Below are 15,400 nucleotides of genomic sequence, written 5' to 3'. Positions count from 1 at the left end.
CATATTTGAAATTTAAATGAAAATTTCATCTTGGAAAGGTGACATGGTAGAGTTCAGTTACCTGCAAAGCAGTCCCCCTCTTGTTATTACTCTTCCTCATCCTCATCAATCATTCTCCTTTAGTCAAAATAAGTCCCAGGGTTTTCTTTCCAAACAGGCCCCTGCCCATCCTCCCTGCTTTCAAGGGCACCCTGCCACCACCTCCCTTTAGATGAAGGAACAAGCTCCAGGCCCAGACACCTTGTGCCTGAGCCCCCTGCCTCTTCCCTGCTGTTTGGTCTTCAGGTCAAGTCTGTGTAGCAGATGCACATGGCAAGCTGATCCTCTTCTGGTCCACCTGTCTCTTACTATCTTCAGAGCTTGGGGGTGACCCTGTTAGGACCCCTGAGCCTATGATCTCAGCTACAGACAAGCATCTGATGAGAGATACAGCATCTGGGTTCAGCCATGTAGTGTTTAGACATACCCCTCCTTGCTAATTGATAATCATTATGTGCTTGTGGTTAGGAGCAAAGGCTGTGTGACTTTTATAGGCTGTCCCCTAACTTCAATTCACATGATGATGCCTCAGCATAGAACTTTACTGTATCTAAAGTCAGAATCTGGGAGAGAAATGCTAATGAATGAAGTTGTTAAGATGGGACCTGACCCAAGTCTGCTACTGTTATGGGGAAAGGATGTGAGGACTTACTCACTGGGCACATGAACAAGGAAAGGCCATGGGAGGACACAGCCTCGGGGTAGATGTCCACAGGCCAGGAGCAGGGCCTACAGTAAACTGATTAGATATTTGAATCTCTCTGGTGATGACTCATTTTTGTACGCAACCTCAAATTATTGAAAGAAAGAAAATGAACAGAAGGGTTGACTGAGTGAATAAAGAAAAGAAAAGACAGATTTGGCCTGTAGGTATAAGGTTGCTTGGATGGAACCCATCACAGATCCTTTCACCTCCCACTTGCTTCCTATATCTCCTTGCCACACCCATCTCCCTCTCCCTCCTACCACCCTGCTTCCTTCTGTTTTCTTTTGCAATTTCCACAGCATTCTCCCCAGAAGGCCTTGCTGCCTGCAGTCCATTTCCACAAAACAGCCATTGCAATCCTCGAACACTCGACTGTTGGTCTCATTTCTGTTCTTCCACCTTGACTCCCCCACTGCTTTTCATATGGAGGCCAGGGTTTCCTGAGTGAGCACTAGGTTCTTGGTCTCCTCACTCAATCTGGCCTCTCAATGATCAAGTGCCTTTTAGTCCCTCTCAGCTCCTGTGTCCCCAATTCTCCTGCTCTCATTTTCCTGTCAGGAAACAAAGGATAGGAAGTGGGACCTAGTCACAAAACCTAAGTGTCCCACCACCACCACCCTCCACCCAGTAACCCACTAGCTCTCCCTCTAGCTAGCCTCTACCTTCTAAAGACTCCACAACTTTCCCAAACAGCACTTTCATGAGGGCGTCTCACATTCAGACCACTTCTGCTCAGGACATTGCACTGCCTCCTCTTCTAGCTCTTCTCTTTTTCCTCAAAGCCTCAGCCTTGTTGCCTGCCTTCTGGAAGTTCTGTGTTTGTTTTGGTCTAAGGTCACTGTGACCTGTTGATACAATGCCCACTTAAGAGTGTTTGTTTCATTATCCACATTTGCTAACTGGCCATGTGTCCTCACCCCTGTAAGGTTCTAAGAACAGACTCTGCGGCATTCCGTATCTGTAAACTGGTCTTCTTAAGCCACCAGACTGCTGGGATGCTCCATTTACAGCAGACCATACAGTCTAGACCCAGGCATGTGATCATTATCTTGTTGTAAAGTAAAGCCCTATTTTACTGCCCCTAACCCCAGCCCCCATGTTGGAGGAAGCTGAGATGTGGAAAGAAAGCTCAGAGCAAGGACAGCTTATGTTAGATTTCATCTCATACCTTAAAGGAGTGGTTTTGGTTATGGGTTGTGCCTTCTTGCCTTATAAAATCCATCTCCTCTTGCCTTCTAGTACCTTTGTATTGCACTCACAGAATCTCTTAGGCTACTTCACTTTCTATCCACAGATAAAAAGCCTTCACCTGAGTTAGGCATGAGAGAGAAGAAGGGCTTGCCTGAGGCTGGAATCACTCAACAAGGGGCAGTGTCTGTATCATCTTCTGTGAGGTCTAACTTTACCACATTGTTCCTTATATCAGATCCTCTGCCTGCTGTTCCCTAAGGTGTAAGGTCATGCTGGCCTGGGCAGGTGAAAGGTTTGTGCCCTGCTTCTGCTCTGCTCCCTCATGTCTGCAGTTAAGTTCTGCTCTGCCTTTAACAAAAAGCCTTAGCAAAGATGACCACGTCACCAAGCTCCCGGTGAGTGTTCAGCAGAGAGCAGGGTCCTCATGTGTTCTACAGAGAACATTGTGTTCTCCTCAGTCGGGGTTTTATCGTGTGTGCATAGCTGGCTACAGCCTTTACTCCTTCCTCGTGTAGTCACCCATATAATTCACAAAATTCAGAAGCTTGTTTAAGATGAAGACAGTGAGCATCTAAAGGCAGCTTCCCGAAGCTGGAACACAGAGTCTGACAATGATTTTTGTTTTCTTCCTTCTTAATACCCTTTGTAGGTCTGGAGTTCAGACTCTACCCCACAATGCCAAGGTTCATTACAACTACGCCAATTTCCTCAAAGACCAAGGTCGGAACAAGGAAGCGATCTACCACTACAAAACTGCCCTCAAGTAAGCACCACAAAGGCCTTTGCTTCCTGCTATGGCCAGGCCTGCTCATACCGCCTCCCCCCACAGGGTGTGTGGGTGGTCATTTCTCTTGACAGTGAGCTGGCTTACCCTTGGGTTCTGAGTCTGTGGGCTCAGCGTTCAGGTCTGCCGCAGATGCACTCCCTCAGTGTTCCTTCTTCCATGTTCAACACATTGTAAAAAATGAAATTGGCTACACATAACACAGTGGGGTTAAACTCAGCTGGATTCAAACATGTAAAGCAGGGGTTTCTTGTTAAAAATACACTGGTAAGTTTGGAGAGGAATATTTGTTCTAACTTTTAATAGTATGTATATAGAAAGCTCTAGGCCTCTTATATCTGTATTTTATGTAGTGTATGTTGGTACGGTGTGTGTATGTGCACGTTTTATGGAGGTCTGAGGTCTACCTCAGGTGCCATTTCTTGGACACTGTACACTTTGCTTTGAAATAGTCTGAGCTGCCTAGGAATTGCCAATTAGTCAAGATTAACTAGCCTTTGAGACCTTGTCTCAAAAAAGCCAAACAGAAAAAGGAAGATATATTCCATCATTGTTGACATAAAGTGTGCTTGGCCTTAATAATAGATGTTTCATGGTTTTTTCTTGAGCAAAGGAAATAGGCAGTCTGTCCAACAGTGTTGGTGGGAGGTGGATTACCACCATGTTTACAAATTTTGTCAGCTTCAAATAGAAAAGTAAATGTGGCCTTAAGCCACAGCTGGGCCAAAGGCTTTCATGAAATTCTCTGGCAGTTGATTCCACAAAATTATAGTAGCTGGTTTGGAGTTTCTGCTCCTTTCCTGTGAAGCAATAAAAATAAATGTTTGATCTAGAAGAAATATACACCCTAAAGAATAGAGGAGGATAATCAAAGCTATAAATCCAATGCTGAAATTAGTGAATTATTTAATGCTCTCATCCTGGCTTCCACATATTTCTGATTTAAAGTCTTATTTTAGTATGTGCTCCTCTGCCATGGCCCTTCCACAGATATGAGTGTTTTACTTCCTGTTTTACAATAAGCTGTCGCTCTTTGTGTTAGACAAAAGAGGAAACTCCCAGGACCATTCATCATCTTGACAGTTGTTTATCCTTGGTGACTAGAAGATTGTCCAACTTCAGTCCTGCTATTTCTTCTTGGGAGTTACTGACAGGAACTCCTCTCCTCCCCAATGACCCTTCCTCTCTTTCAACCCTAGTGTATCTCATGCTTTCCTTATTTACCTCAGCAAGGAAGAAAGTGACTGGGAAAGCAGCAAATTAAAGTCAGTGGGGTCTGGATCTGTTCAACAAACCCAACCACTACTACTGAAATGACCACGTAAACCCCACAGGCAATGGAATCTCTCTATTGTATAATCAGGGAGCAGAGAGCAGAGGGGAAGTGCAAAGCCCACCCAGTGACCCACTTCCTTCAGTGAGGCTCCACCTTCTACAGGTTCTACAGCTTTCTCATAAGCTCCTCCATCTGGGGGCCAAGTGCAAGTGCATGGGACTTTGGAGCCACCTCAGTCTTGTGCGGACCACTCAGAAACCTTCCCTTACATCCTCAACAAAAGCCAAGCTCCTGAGCGTTAGCTTTGTGTTGCTGCAGGAATCACCTCTCCAGTTCACACTTAATTTTGACACTAATTTCTGCATTAGTCAGGGTTCTCTAGAGTCACAGAACGTATGGAATGTCTCTATATATTAAGGGAATTTATTGTAATGACTTAGAGTCTGCAGTACAACTAACTCAACAATGGGCAGCTGTGAATTGGAAGTCCAAGAAGCTGGTAGTTGGTTGCTAAGTCCCACAAGGCAGGTTGTTTTAGCTGGCCTCTTGTATAAGCTGTAATCCTAAAGTAGGTTCCCACAGATGTGCTGGCAAGTAAGTGCAAGCAGGGGAAGAAGAGTGAATCTTCCTTCCTCCAGTGTCCTGGTGTAGGCCTCCAACAGAAGGTGTGGCACAGATTAAAGGTTAGAACCACCTCTGGATTTGGATCTTGCTTGTCCCAGGCTGGCCTTGACCTCAGAGATCTACTTGCCTCAGTCTCCTGGGATTAAAGGCATGTGTACTACCTTGCCTGTGCCTAAGCTTTTCATGGCCACTATGCCTCAATATCTGGATGAAAAGCATGTGTCATCCCATGTTAAGATCTGGGTCAGGAGTCTGTGTCTTCCAGTCTCAAGATCTGGATCACAGGTGTGCCCTCCATTTCTGGATTCTAGTTCATTCCAGATGTAGTCAAGCTGACAACCAGGAATTACCATTATAGATTCCCATGTGACAGGATCAGAAAACATAGATGTATCTACTGTGTATCTACCTCCAGTGCTTTTTAATTCTGTATTGTGTAGGATTAGGGCCTGCCATTTCTATAGCAGGTGATAGAAGAGACCTGCCAAGAATCATTTCCACCTAGCAATTGCCAAGCAACACCTTATTCCCTTATCCAGTAAGTCAGAGGAGGAGGTGAATAATGTAAACAGTGTGAACAATGTGCAGAAGATGTTGAATTCACGCTTGGCTGTTTGGGCGCTTATTGATTGCTGACTAGTTTTAAAAGTCAGTTAAAAGTGAAGAACCAAGAAACAGGTCTCTTTCTCCTCTTCCTTCCCTTTCCCTCTTCACAAGAAGGAATTCACACTGGTACTATAAACCTAATCAAAAGGTCCACCTGAGTGGTTTTAGAGTAGACATCATATCTGACTGCATTACTGGCATGAATTCCTTCATGTGCATAAGGTCTTAAAGTCAGTCCAAAATGATTGATTACACCCATATCCTTTGGGCTACTATTGCACCAGTGAGCGCATCTTGCCTGAGCAGTCAGTCAGTGTTGTATGCAGAGTTCACCACAGAATAATTCCATTCGTGGGTTTTTCTCCAACAGCCTAGATAGCATCTCTGAAACTTAGAAATCTAACTTGCAGGGAGGAAGTTTTCAGGACAGTTCCAGCTTGATCTCTCTGTGTGCTATAACCAAAGTTGTATCTGCAGCAGTAGGCGCTTACCATCTAGTCATTGTGAGCCACCAACAGCAGTGGTAATAGCCTGGTTCTTTTGGGGGTATGTGTGCTCATGGGGAGTTGTCGTAATTACTTTTCTATTGCTATGACATAAAAGATATAATGACTGAGGCAACTTGAAGGAGAAACAGTTCTGGGGTGCTTACAGTTTCAAAGGGAAAGTCCATGACCATCATGGTACAGAGCATGGCAGCAGGCAGGTGGGCATGGCACTGAAACAGGATCCAAGTGCTCACATCTTGATCCACAGACACAAGGCAGAGAGAAAACTGAAAATGGTGTGGGGTTCTGAAACCTCAAAGCTCGCCCCAGTGACACACCTCCTCCAATGACATCATACCTCCTAATCTTTCTCAAACAGCTCCACTAACTAGGGACCAACGTTGAAATATATGTGTCTGTGGGGGCCATTCTCATTCAAACTACCACAGGAGATATCAAGCCAACTAAAATTTTCTCTTGTACAAAAGAAAAATCCAAAGTGATGGGTAATTTCCATTGCTGACTGACTGGTTAAGAAATACCTAAGGTGTTGATGAGGGATACTTCTGGGTGTGTCTGTGAGGGTCTTCAGCTGAACATAGAGGGGAAGGAGAAAGCTAGCTGAGTGCCTGGATTACCCTTTGGGGCCGGTTGAGCAAGCAGCCGTGCTCCCTGCCATGATACATTTTTATCTTCTCAAAGTAAATCCTTCTCCCTCTAAGTTGCTTCTGCCAGGTATTTTACCACAGGTACAATCAAAGGAAATAATGCATCCACCCACTGTTTGATTGTCTAACACACGAGAAAGGGTTGGACTGAAATCTACTGCAGTTTGCTCAGTGTATAGGATAGACTTGGCAGGAGAACAGAGCCCATTGACATAGTTCTTCTTATTTCCTCCTACACATGATGACTGGGATTCTACAGGGAGCTCCCATTACACTGAGATGAGTGTCTGTGAGAAATGAACTAATAGAGGAATAAGTATTACAGAAGCATGGTTGTCATTCGAGTCTGAGGAAACCTAAGATGTCTAATCAACCGCTGTTCTTGATGCCTCCAGTGTGTGAGCACTAGTGTGTGAGCACTAGCTCATTGTAATTCCTCTAAAATGCTGTTTATGAGCTGCTGGAGTTCGATCATTAAGTATCAGGAGTCAACGAGTGTTTCCAAAGCTTTACTGTCTTCCTGGAGGGAACATTTCAAATGTCTTTCTTGTGATCATGACACCTTGTGTCTGAATTGTGTCTCTGGAAAGAATTAAAATCCTAATAATGTTTGTTAGCCAGGTTTAGCCTCAGGGAGATGATTTCTTGGCTGATATGGCATTTTTATCTGTGAAGGCCTAAAGAGCTTTCCAATTACTACAAGGAAATATTTGAAATTATTTTTGTTTCTTCCTGTTATGAACCAAAAAAAATTACATTCTTAATAGATACATACATGGGGTTGGGGATTTGGCTCAGTGGTAGAGCGCTTGCCTAGCAACCGCAAGGCCCTGGGTTCGGTCCCCAGCTCCGAAAAAAAGAAAAAAAAAAAAAAAGAAAAATAGATACATACATGCCACACACATAAATGTCACATACACAATGCATATACACATATATACATATATGTATGTGGTTTTTATTATGTCTCATATTCATAAAGTTTAAGGAATTAACATTATGTAGAAAAGTTTTGAATTTTAGTGAAATTGTGGCCAATTTATCAACCAAGTTTCAAAATGAAAGTTTCAAAATGTAGCAAAGTTTCATGCTGACTCTTTTCCTCCCCATATCTCCCTTTCATTTGACCAGCTTAGATGAGGATTCCAGGGCAGAGGTCTGCATGCAGGAAATCCATCCAGAGCACTCTCATAAACACAGGACGGAAGCAGAGAGCAGGGCGGACAAGGGCCTAGGGATGCAGCAGTTAGCTGCAGCTGCTGGTTTACCTGGTATTTCTTTAGTATTCTCCTTCTTCCAAACCCTTAATAAACAGTTCTCCCCTCCCTCTGGGGGCTTCTCCTTTGGGGCCTTCACTTTCTTTCATGTCCTGTTGCCCCCTCGTGCAGGTCAGACGCATCACTGTGTTACCCATCTTCCCACTATCACAGCCACCTGCCTGGCAGGCAGCAGGGTATTTCCACCTCCTTCTCCTTGCACTGCAGGCCCAGCTACTCACATTCTTCACTACATCTTGGTAAACTCTTTGGTTCCCTGAGTTTTGGGGCCTTGCTTCCTTTCCATGGAATACTGCCATTGGTTTGGCAGCGTGAACTTGGGAGAGTGGAGCCTAGAAATGAAGCAGACTAAAGTCACATGTAATTGTCAACTTTAATCAGAGCATCGGGGTTGGGGATTTAGCTCAGTGGTAGAGCGCTTGCCTAGGAAGCGCAAGGCCCTGGGCTCGGTCCCCAGCTCCGAAAAAAAGAACCAAAAAAAAAAAAAAAAATCAGAGCATCAAGTAATTTATATTCAGAGGGCATTCTGGGGATTAGGCAACATCACGGGAACAAGTTCACTTAAGTTCAAGTTGTATGCAGTCACAAAGGCAAGGTTACATGAGCTTAGGCTGTAAACAGGCACAAGGACAATAGCATGCTGAATAGTAACAGGTAAGACGATGGGTGATCTGAAATAAAACTCACTCCTATTCTTAAACCTGGGAGGGACAGAAAAGCACATCCCAAGGACACATCCATGTAATGGAGGAGCAGAGGTTACCAGACCCCTATCATGCTCACTTGGAGCTTTGGTACAATCCCTCAGAAGCCTCACAGCTTCCTTCATGGACTGTTCAGATAGAACACTGTTAATCCCACTGGGTGAGACTAAGACCACCACAGTTTCTGAGGTAAATTTAAAGCTTTTAAATACTGGCCAGGGGCCAGGTCCATACCTAGGATTCTCAGAGAATGGCCCCAAATTATGTTAGATGCTTATAAAAGCAAACCCCAAAGACTACAGACTTCCCTCCTTACATACTTCCTGCATGTGTGCCTATATATGACTGGTCAAGTATATCCTCTGCAGTTGGGGCAGCCAACCTTGTTTATGGAAATGAAAACACTGTGGCTTGTTGCCGTACCTCAACATCCCCCAGCATTCCAGGAAGTTGTCTGTACTTGGGCAAGTGGGGCTCACAGATAAGAGGCATTTTTGATTTATCGATCTCTTGAGCAAAGTAATTAAAACTCAAAACATAACATTAACCTTCACAACACCCTCCTTTCACTCCCCTTTTCTCTGTCATCAGGCTTAGTCCGCCCTTTTAAGCCTTCACTGTGGAACACCTTGAGGAACAAGGTGGCTCAGTCATATGTTCTCCATGCTCCCCGAAACTCACTTTTTCTTCATTTGCTGTCTGTCTCCTACTGCCTGGAAGCAAGGGCAAGTTGTCTTGCTGTTCTAGACCATTGAGAGTGGATGTGGCTAACTGTAGGTGCTTAATAAATGCTTGTTGAGAAAAAGACTGCATGATGACAGTGTCCAGCACCTCAGTCACAGGACACTTAACAACAGCACCACCATGCAGAGTGGTGCTTCTCAGAGAGCTGTGGGCAATTACGGTAGAATAGTTCATCCTGGTGCAGACTGATCTGGGTATTGCTAGATATTCCACAGCCTATTTAATTCCAGTTGTATGCCAGTACTGGTCCCCAGGGGTCAAGATAGACATTGAGAAATAAGTGCCTTTCCCACCTGTCTTAGTTAGGGTTTTACTGGTGTGAACATGTAACATGACCAAGGCAACTCTATAAAGGACAACATTTTATTGGGGCTGGCTTACAGGTCCAGAGGTTCAGTCCATTATCATGATGGCGGGGAGCATAGCAGGATCTAGGCAGGCATGGCACTGGAGGAGCTTAGAGTTCTATATCTTGTTCTAAAGGTCAACAGAAAATTCAGGCAGCAAGGTGGAGGGTCTCAAAGGCCACACCACAGTGACACAGTTTCTACAACAAGGCCACACCTGTTAATACTGCCACTTACTCCCTGGGCCAGGCATATTCAAACCACCACAACACTCCATGATCTCCTAAGCTGAAAGTTGTTATTAAGAATGCAAACATAGCTTCCTGCCCACTGTTCTTCAACTGACCAGCCAGTGTGTGTTCATAGTTATCGTGTGTTAATGCCAAGAAATGATACCACAGCAAAGCCCCAGGAGCACATGAACCCATCACTCAGAAAGCACACGGGACTTTGAATGACCTACCTTTGGACATGGCATTAAAATTGTGTCTAGAATCACATTTGATGTGAAACAAACTGGAAAAGCTTTGGGAAATGATGTTGGGTCTGTGAAGATCAACTATCCCTATGTGAATTATTGACAATACCCCTACATTCCCAAAATGGACCTGGTTTTTTGGCCTCAGTATCTGAGGAATCCTGCAGAGAGAACAGGTGGATAGGAGTGGCTGAAGTGTGCTGGCTCGTGACGAAGGAAGAGTAAATGCTATGTGAACTGTCAGGAGCAATGAAAGGCCCCTGGATGGTGTGTGTGTGTGTGTGTGTGTGTGTGTGTGTGTGTGTGTGTGTGTGTGTGTGTGTGTGTGGCGGGAGCAATGAAAGGCCCCTGGATGGTGTGTGTGTGTGTGTGTGTGTGTGTGTGTGTGTGTGTGTGTGTGGCGGGAGCAATGAAAGGCCCCTGGATGGTGTGTGTGTGTGTGTGTATGTGTGTGTGTGTGTGTGTGTGTGTGTGTGTGTGTGTGTGTGTGTGTGCAGGTGAGTGTGGAGGCCAGTAGTTAAATTCAGGTGTCTTTCTCCATTGCTCTTTACCTTGTTTTCTGAGACATTTTCTCACTGAACTCTGAGCTCCCCAATTGTATCAACAAGCAGCCAGTTAGCCTGAGGAACCCACCTGTTTCTTCTCCCCAGACACCAAATTGACAGACTTGTGTTCTGTACAGCCATACTTTTACATGACCATTAGGAAATTCCAACCCAGACTGCCATGCTTGTATGACAGAGACTTCACCAACTGTCTCCCCAGTCCGAGAATGATGTTTCTGATGTTGAAAAACTGGATTTGAGGGAAGGAGAGTCCCAACCTGGCATGTAACCCCCAGTCCTACATCTGCCTTCAAAGTACAGCGGTGGTGTTGGATGTGTCATGCCCATCATCACATCCATTCACATAGAAACTGTAAGGAGCAGCCAGCTGTACACATACCAGCTTCAGGCAGCCGGCATCTGACCCCTCATCCATTATTCTCCCCATGGACCAGTTCTCTGTCTACTCTGCCACTCATTCCAAAGTCCATCACTGTCTGAAAAGAGCAGAGAAGTGGTGTTGCTTAGATTCCCAACCCCTAGAAGTGAACTCTCAGGAATCAGAGCTGCAACCATTTACAAGTGACTCATTTCCTGAGGGCTTGGGAAAATGTTTTCACTCTGCAGAGCCTTGGCCAAGCCTAGGGTGGAATCCCTCCACAGCAGCACTGAGGTCACTGAGGAGAAGAGGTGAGAGGTCACACTTAGCCCCTCAGGCTATCTTCAAGATATCAGGAACCCAGTGCCAGATGTAAAGCAGAGCGGGTTGCTGAGCGCCATGGACCACTTCAGACAACCAAAGAAGCTGACCAGGAAGATCAGCAGTCTCTCTCGGGGGCCAGTTAGTGACAGGATAAATTGAATTTATGGCATAAAAGAAACCAAGCACTTAAATTATGCAAAACTAACAGTCTATTGACTTCTGAAGAGAAGCTTATTTTGTGTATACGTCAGACCGGTGAAATTGAGCTTCAATTGTAGAGGTATATTTTTTCCTTGACAAATTTTTTTTATAATTTTTTTCTCAACAAGTAATAGTAAATAGACATCTAACCTTAGGGTATTTAACTTCAAATAAATTAATTTGTGGCATGAAAGTCAGACACTTGGTCAGGTTTATATGCTCTGGAAGAGCGTTGCAAACTGTAGCACATGAATTAATGTTATTTAAACAATAAAATTCTACTGGTAAGGTACTAAAAGGTTAAAACCTTATAACATTCTTAACTTTAAAATTTTCAAATACATGGGTGAAATAAAGTACAAGCTCAAATTCTAGTCCCAAATAGCTGTATCTGTGAGCCTTTACAGACAGGGGCTAGAGAGATGGCCCCAGTGGGTAAAAGCTTTTAATGAACAAGCATGGTAAACTGAGTTCTGATCCCAGCACTCACTTGAAGAGCCAAGTATGGCTGCTTATGCCTGTAACCCCAGCACTGTGCAGGTGGAGACTAGATCAGTGGGGCTTGTTGGCTGTCAGTCTAGGTCCCAGTGTGGGGAAAGACCCTGTCTCAAAGAAATAAGGCAGAAAGTGATAGAGAAGGACATTTAACCTCTCCTGCGTGCATGCGCGCGCGCGCGCACGCGCGCGCACGCACACACACACACACACACACACACACGTATGCATACATACACACTCATAAAGCAGAAATTCACTTCTAAGAGGTTACCGAGAGTTGTTGACTCTAGCTCATTCCCAAAGTGTACTTCTCTAACACTGAGAACATGACTGCTCCAAAGTATGGTTGAGGAAAAGATTTTTATTATAGATCTGAGGAAGTGTATAGCCAGAGCCATCTTTTAAAGTAGTGGACAGAACATGGCCAGCAGACTTGGTCATGAGGAGGAGCAAGAGAATGAGGGCAAAGGAGACCAAGGAAGAGGGGCCAAGAGAGCACAAAGCTAAGGGAGGAGATAAGGGAATGAGAAGCTAGGGGAGGGAAGCCCACGCAGTTTGGTATGTATGCTAATAGCATTGCAGATAGCCATTTGTATGGAGTTTCTTTTGGACCTGACAATAGTGATGATGTTAAGTCAGTAGTCAACATTTTTTGGAGTGAATAAGTATCTCTATAGCCAACGTTTGTACACGTTGCACTGATTTCATTTCTCCCTCTGAGAACTGGTTCATAGTAGATCATAATTTAAGTGAATTGCTTAGAGAAAATAATAAAAATATTCTAAATAGAAGTTCCAATTCATAACAATTCACTTATTTGCTGAGGGTTGCATGACTCATGTATTATTTGGGTAAACAGATGAATCAACAGGAGTAATTAGCCTTTAAACACCTAAGAGTACAAATGTTTCGTGTGTGTGTGTGTGTATGTGTGTGTGTGTGTAAGAGAAAGAGAAAGGAAAAATAGAGTAGGGAGAGATCTACTGCTTAAGTTCATTTTCCCCAGGCTCCCTTTCCCCAATGGTAAACACTACGTAGGGAATTTTAAGAGTTGACCTATGAGAAAATGCTTCAAAATGCAAAATGCCATTTGCATTAGCACATGTTGGGATGAGCATTGTCTTGGCTTTTTGTATTAAAGTCCTGTTTTACGAGTATATGACACTAGCCTGTTAGCTTGCGTGTCCACTCCAGAAAGAGCTGACTGCATGTTGGTTCTATCATAATGAATGAAAGACTGAATTGACACCCTCACTCCCTTAATCTGGGTAATTTAGTTTGCCAAAACGTACTCTACCCTGCTTCTTATTTCTTTTGAACTTTAAGAAGGCTGACTTTTACTTCATTGCATGTTAAATTTTGTGTCCAAACTATTCTCAAGATTCTAAGAACTGTATCAAGCTAAGTAGAAGTGACAGAAAATGGGGGAAAGGGTCAAGATCAGGTGTTCTTTTATGGGGAGACATCATGTGACTTCCATCCTTTCTCAGTTGAGGCAGTCTTACTTAGATTCTGATCCAAAGATATTTACAAAGATCCCTCCTCAAGGGGACCCCACCCCAGCTGTAAACACTGAACAGGAACTGGTGGGCTGTCAGGCCTCAACAGATGGTTCCCACCAGGGCAAGGAAGATCTCTTGGTAGAAGGTGTATAATCAGCCTCTGAAGGACTGAAATGTACTTACTGTTGTAGATTTTCATGTTGTTTACTCTCGCAGTATTGAGGTTCATTTCCTTATACCTGAGTTTAAAGGTTTTTCCTTCTGTTGTTTGTATTTAGATGCCTTCAGCTGCAAAAGCACTTGGCCCTTAAGATGTGACCCAGTTACTCCATTACAAGGAAGGCTTCGAGGTTCACTTAGGCTGTGGCATACTTAAAGTACCAGTGTAGAAGTCCAAGTTTACCACTTTGCTTTTCCAGGCTGTACCCGCGCCATGCAAGTGCACTGAACAACCTTGGGACCCTGACGAAGGACATGGCAGAAGCTAAGATGTACTACCAAAGGGCACTGCAGCTCCACCCACAGCACAACCGCGCACTTTTCAATCTGGGGAATCTCCTCAAGTAAGTAGACTGGCTTCTGCTGGTGAGCTGACCTGCAGAGTTCCAGAAACAGTTCCCTTATTTCCTTGTGCTACTGATGCCTCTTCCTAGGGATGAGGGGTTTGTACACTCTCAATGTAATTACTTCTATTTCTTGCTAGTTAAAAGCAATATATCTCAGGACGTCTTTCCGAAATCAGTCCATAGATAGTCTGTGTCAGGAAAGAAAGAAGGGTTACACAGCCAAGAAACCATAGAATGCACTCTGTTGCACAGAGACAGCACTGCAAATAGCTTTCCAGTGCTTCTAGTCCATGCTAAGTCTTATGGGGGACTCTAGAGGGTACAGCCCTTCCAAGACTATCATTCTGTATTACACTTCAAAGAAAGCAGTGTTCTCTGAGGGAAACGACTTCCTGACCAGGATTCATGCTCAGCTTGGATTAAGGTTAGAAACAAAGCCAGGCTTGTTTGGAGTCAGAACAGACTCAGGAGAGCTGCAGAGATGGCTCAGTAGCCAAGAGCAATCACTGCTCTTGAGTGGACCAGAGTTCAGTTCTCAGCACCCACTTTGGGCTGCTTATAACTCAAGCTCCCAAAGATCGAATGTCTCTCTGGACTCCATAGGCACCCACACATGCACATACTCATACAGACACACATAAACCTACACACTCAGTCTTAAAGCATAAAATAATAAGATAGGAGGCATGAGGAGGGTGGGTTTTAGTTTCTGAGGCAGCTGCGGGCAGCACTTTTACTTCTCTGTAGAACCCCTGGGAGCACCATGTGAAGTCATGTGGACTTGGGTTTGAACGGCTCTACCTTGTCTGTGTGCTTTTGTTGATGGCTCAAATCACCGAGTGGGTAGAAAACCCACAGATGTCTCCATAGGGAACTGACTTCTGTGTTAATCCAGTCTGTCTTCACTGATGACGTCTGAGTTACTCTATAGGAAAGTATGCTTAGAACATGGCAGCAGCTCCTAGGCAGTGAGAAAGCTCCTGACTCACCGGTGTAAGGCTTTCCCTTCTCACCCAGCAGTTCCCTAGATCAACGGTCTGGCTTTACATCTGTGTAAGACTGTGACGATTTCTGGGGCCTCTCATTTTTAATGGTGCTTTTCCTGATAGAACAGGTAAGAGGGAATGGGCATCCTAACATGTGTGCAAAGGGAGAACCAGCAGCCATGTTTCAGCGTGAGTCTCAGAATCCAGTGGATGAAATCGTGTTAGTAGCTAACCTTGCAGCTGACAAGTAAGTAATATACGTGGCACACGTGTAATGTATAGTGCGTGTATGTTAGCTGCATTACATGATTCTTAAAACACCTGTGCTGAGATGTGCTACCACCTTCATCTCATCCCGCAGGTCAGGAGCCCCAGGCCCCTGCAGAGAGCTCTGTAACCCTGACCTAGGCTTGCTGTTGACCCAGGATGCAACTCTGCTCTTTGACTCCTTGTCTCGTTTGCATTCC

At 44.5% G+C, this 15,400-nt stretch overlaps 1 protein-coding gene across 4 annotated transcripts in view; it reads left to right on the top strand.

The window, feature by feature from the left end:
* The window catches only part of Tmtc1 (transmembrane O-mannosyltransferase targeting cadherins 1), a 209,708-nt gene that overhangs the window by 153,322 nt on the left and 40,986 nt on the right, over window positions 1-15,400 (top strand). For 2 of the 4 annotated variants that reach the window (NM_001431791.1, XM_087658355.1), the window contains 2 exon segments: window positions 2,586-2,699; window positions 13,801-13,944. In NM_001431791.1, coding sequence (NP_001418720.1) covers window positions 2,586-2,699; window positions 13,801-13,944 — 258 coding nt within the window. 4 annotated transcript variants of the gene reach the window in all.

Source organism: Rattus norvegicus, chromosome 4 (assembly GCF_021556685.1).
Source record: "Rattus norvegicus strain SHRSP/BbbUtx chromosome 4, alternate assembly SHRSP_T2T, whole genome shotgun sequence".
Lineage (NCBI taxonomy): Eukaryota > Metazoa > Chordata > Mammalia > Rodentia > Muridae > Rattus > Rattus norvegicus.
Note: the sequence above shows the minus strand (reverse complement) of the source record. Positions and strands in the feature narration are given on the sequence as shown.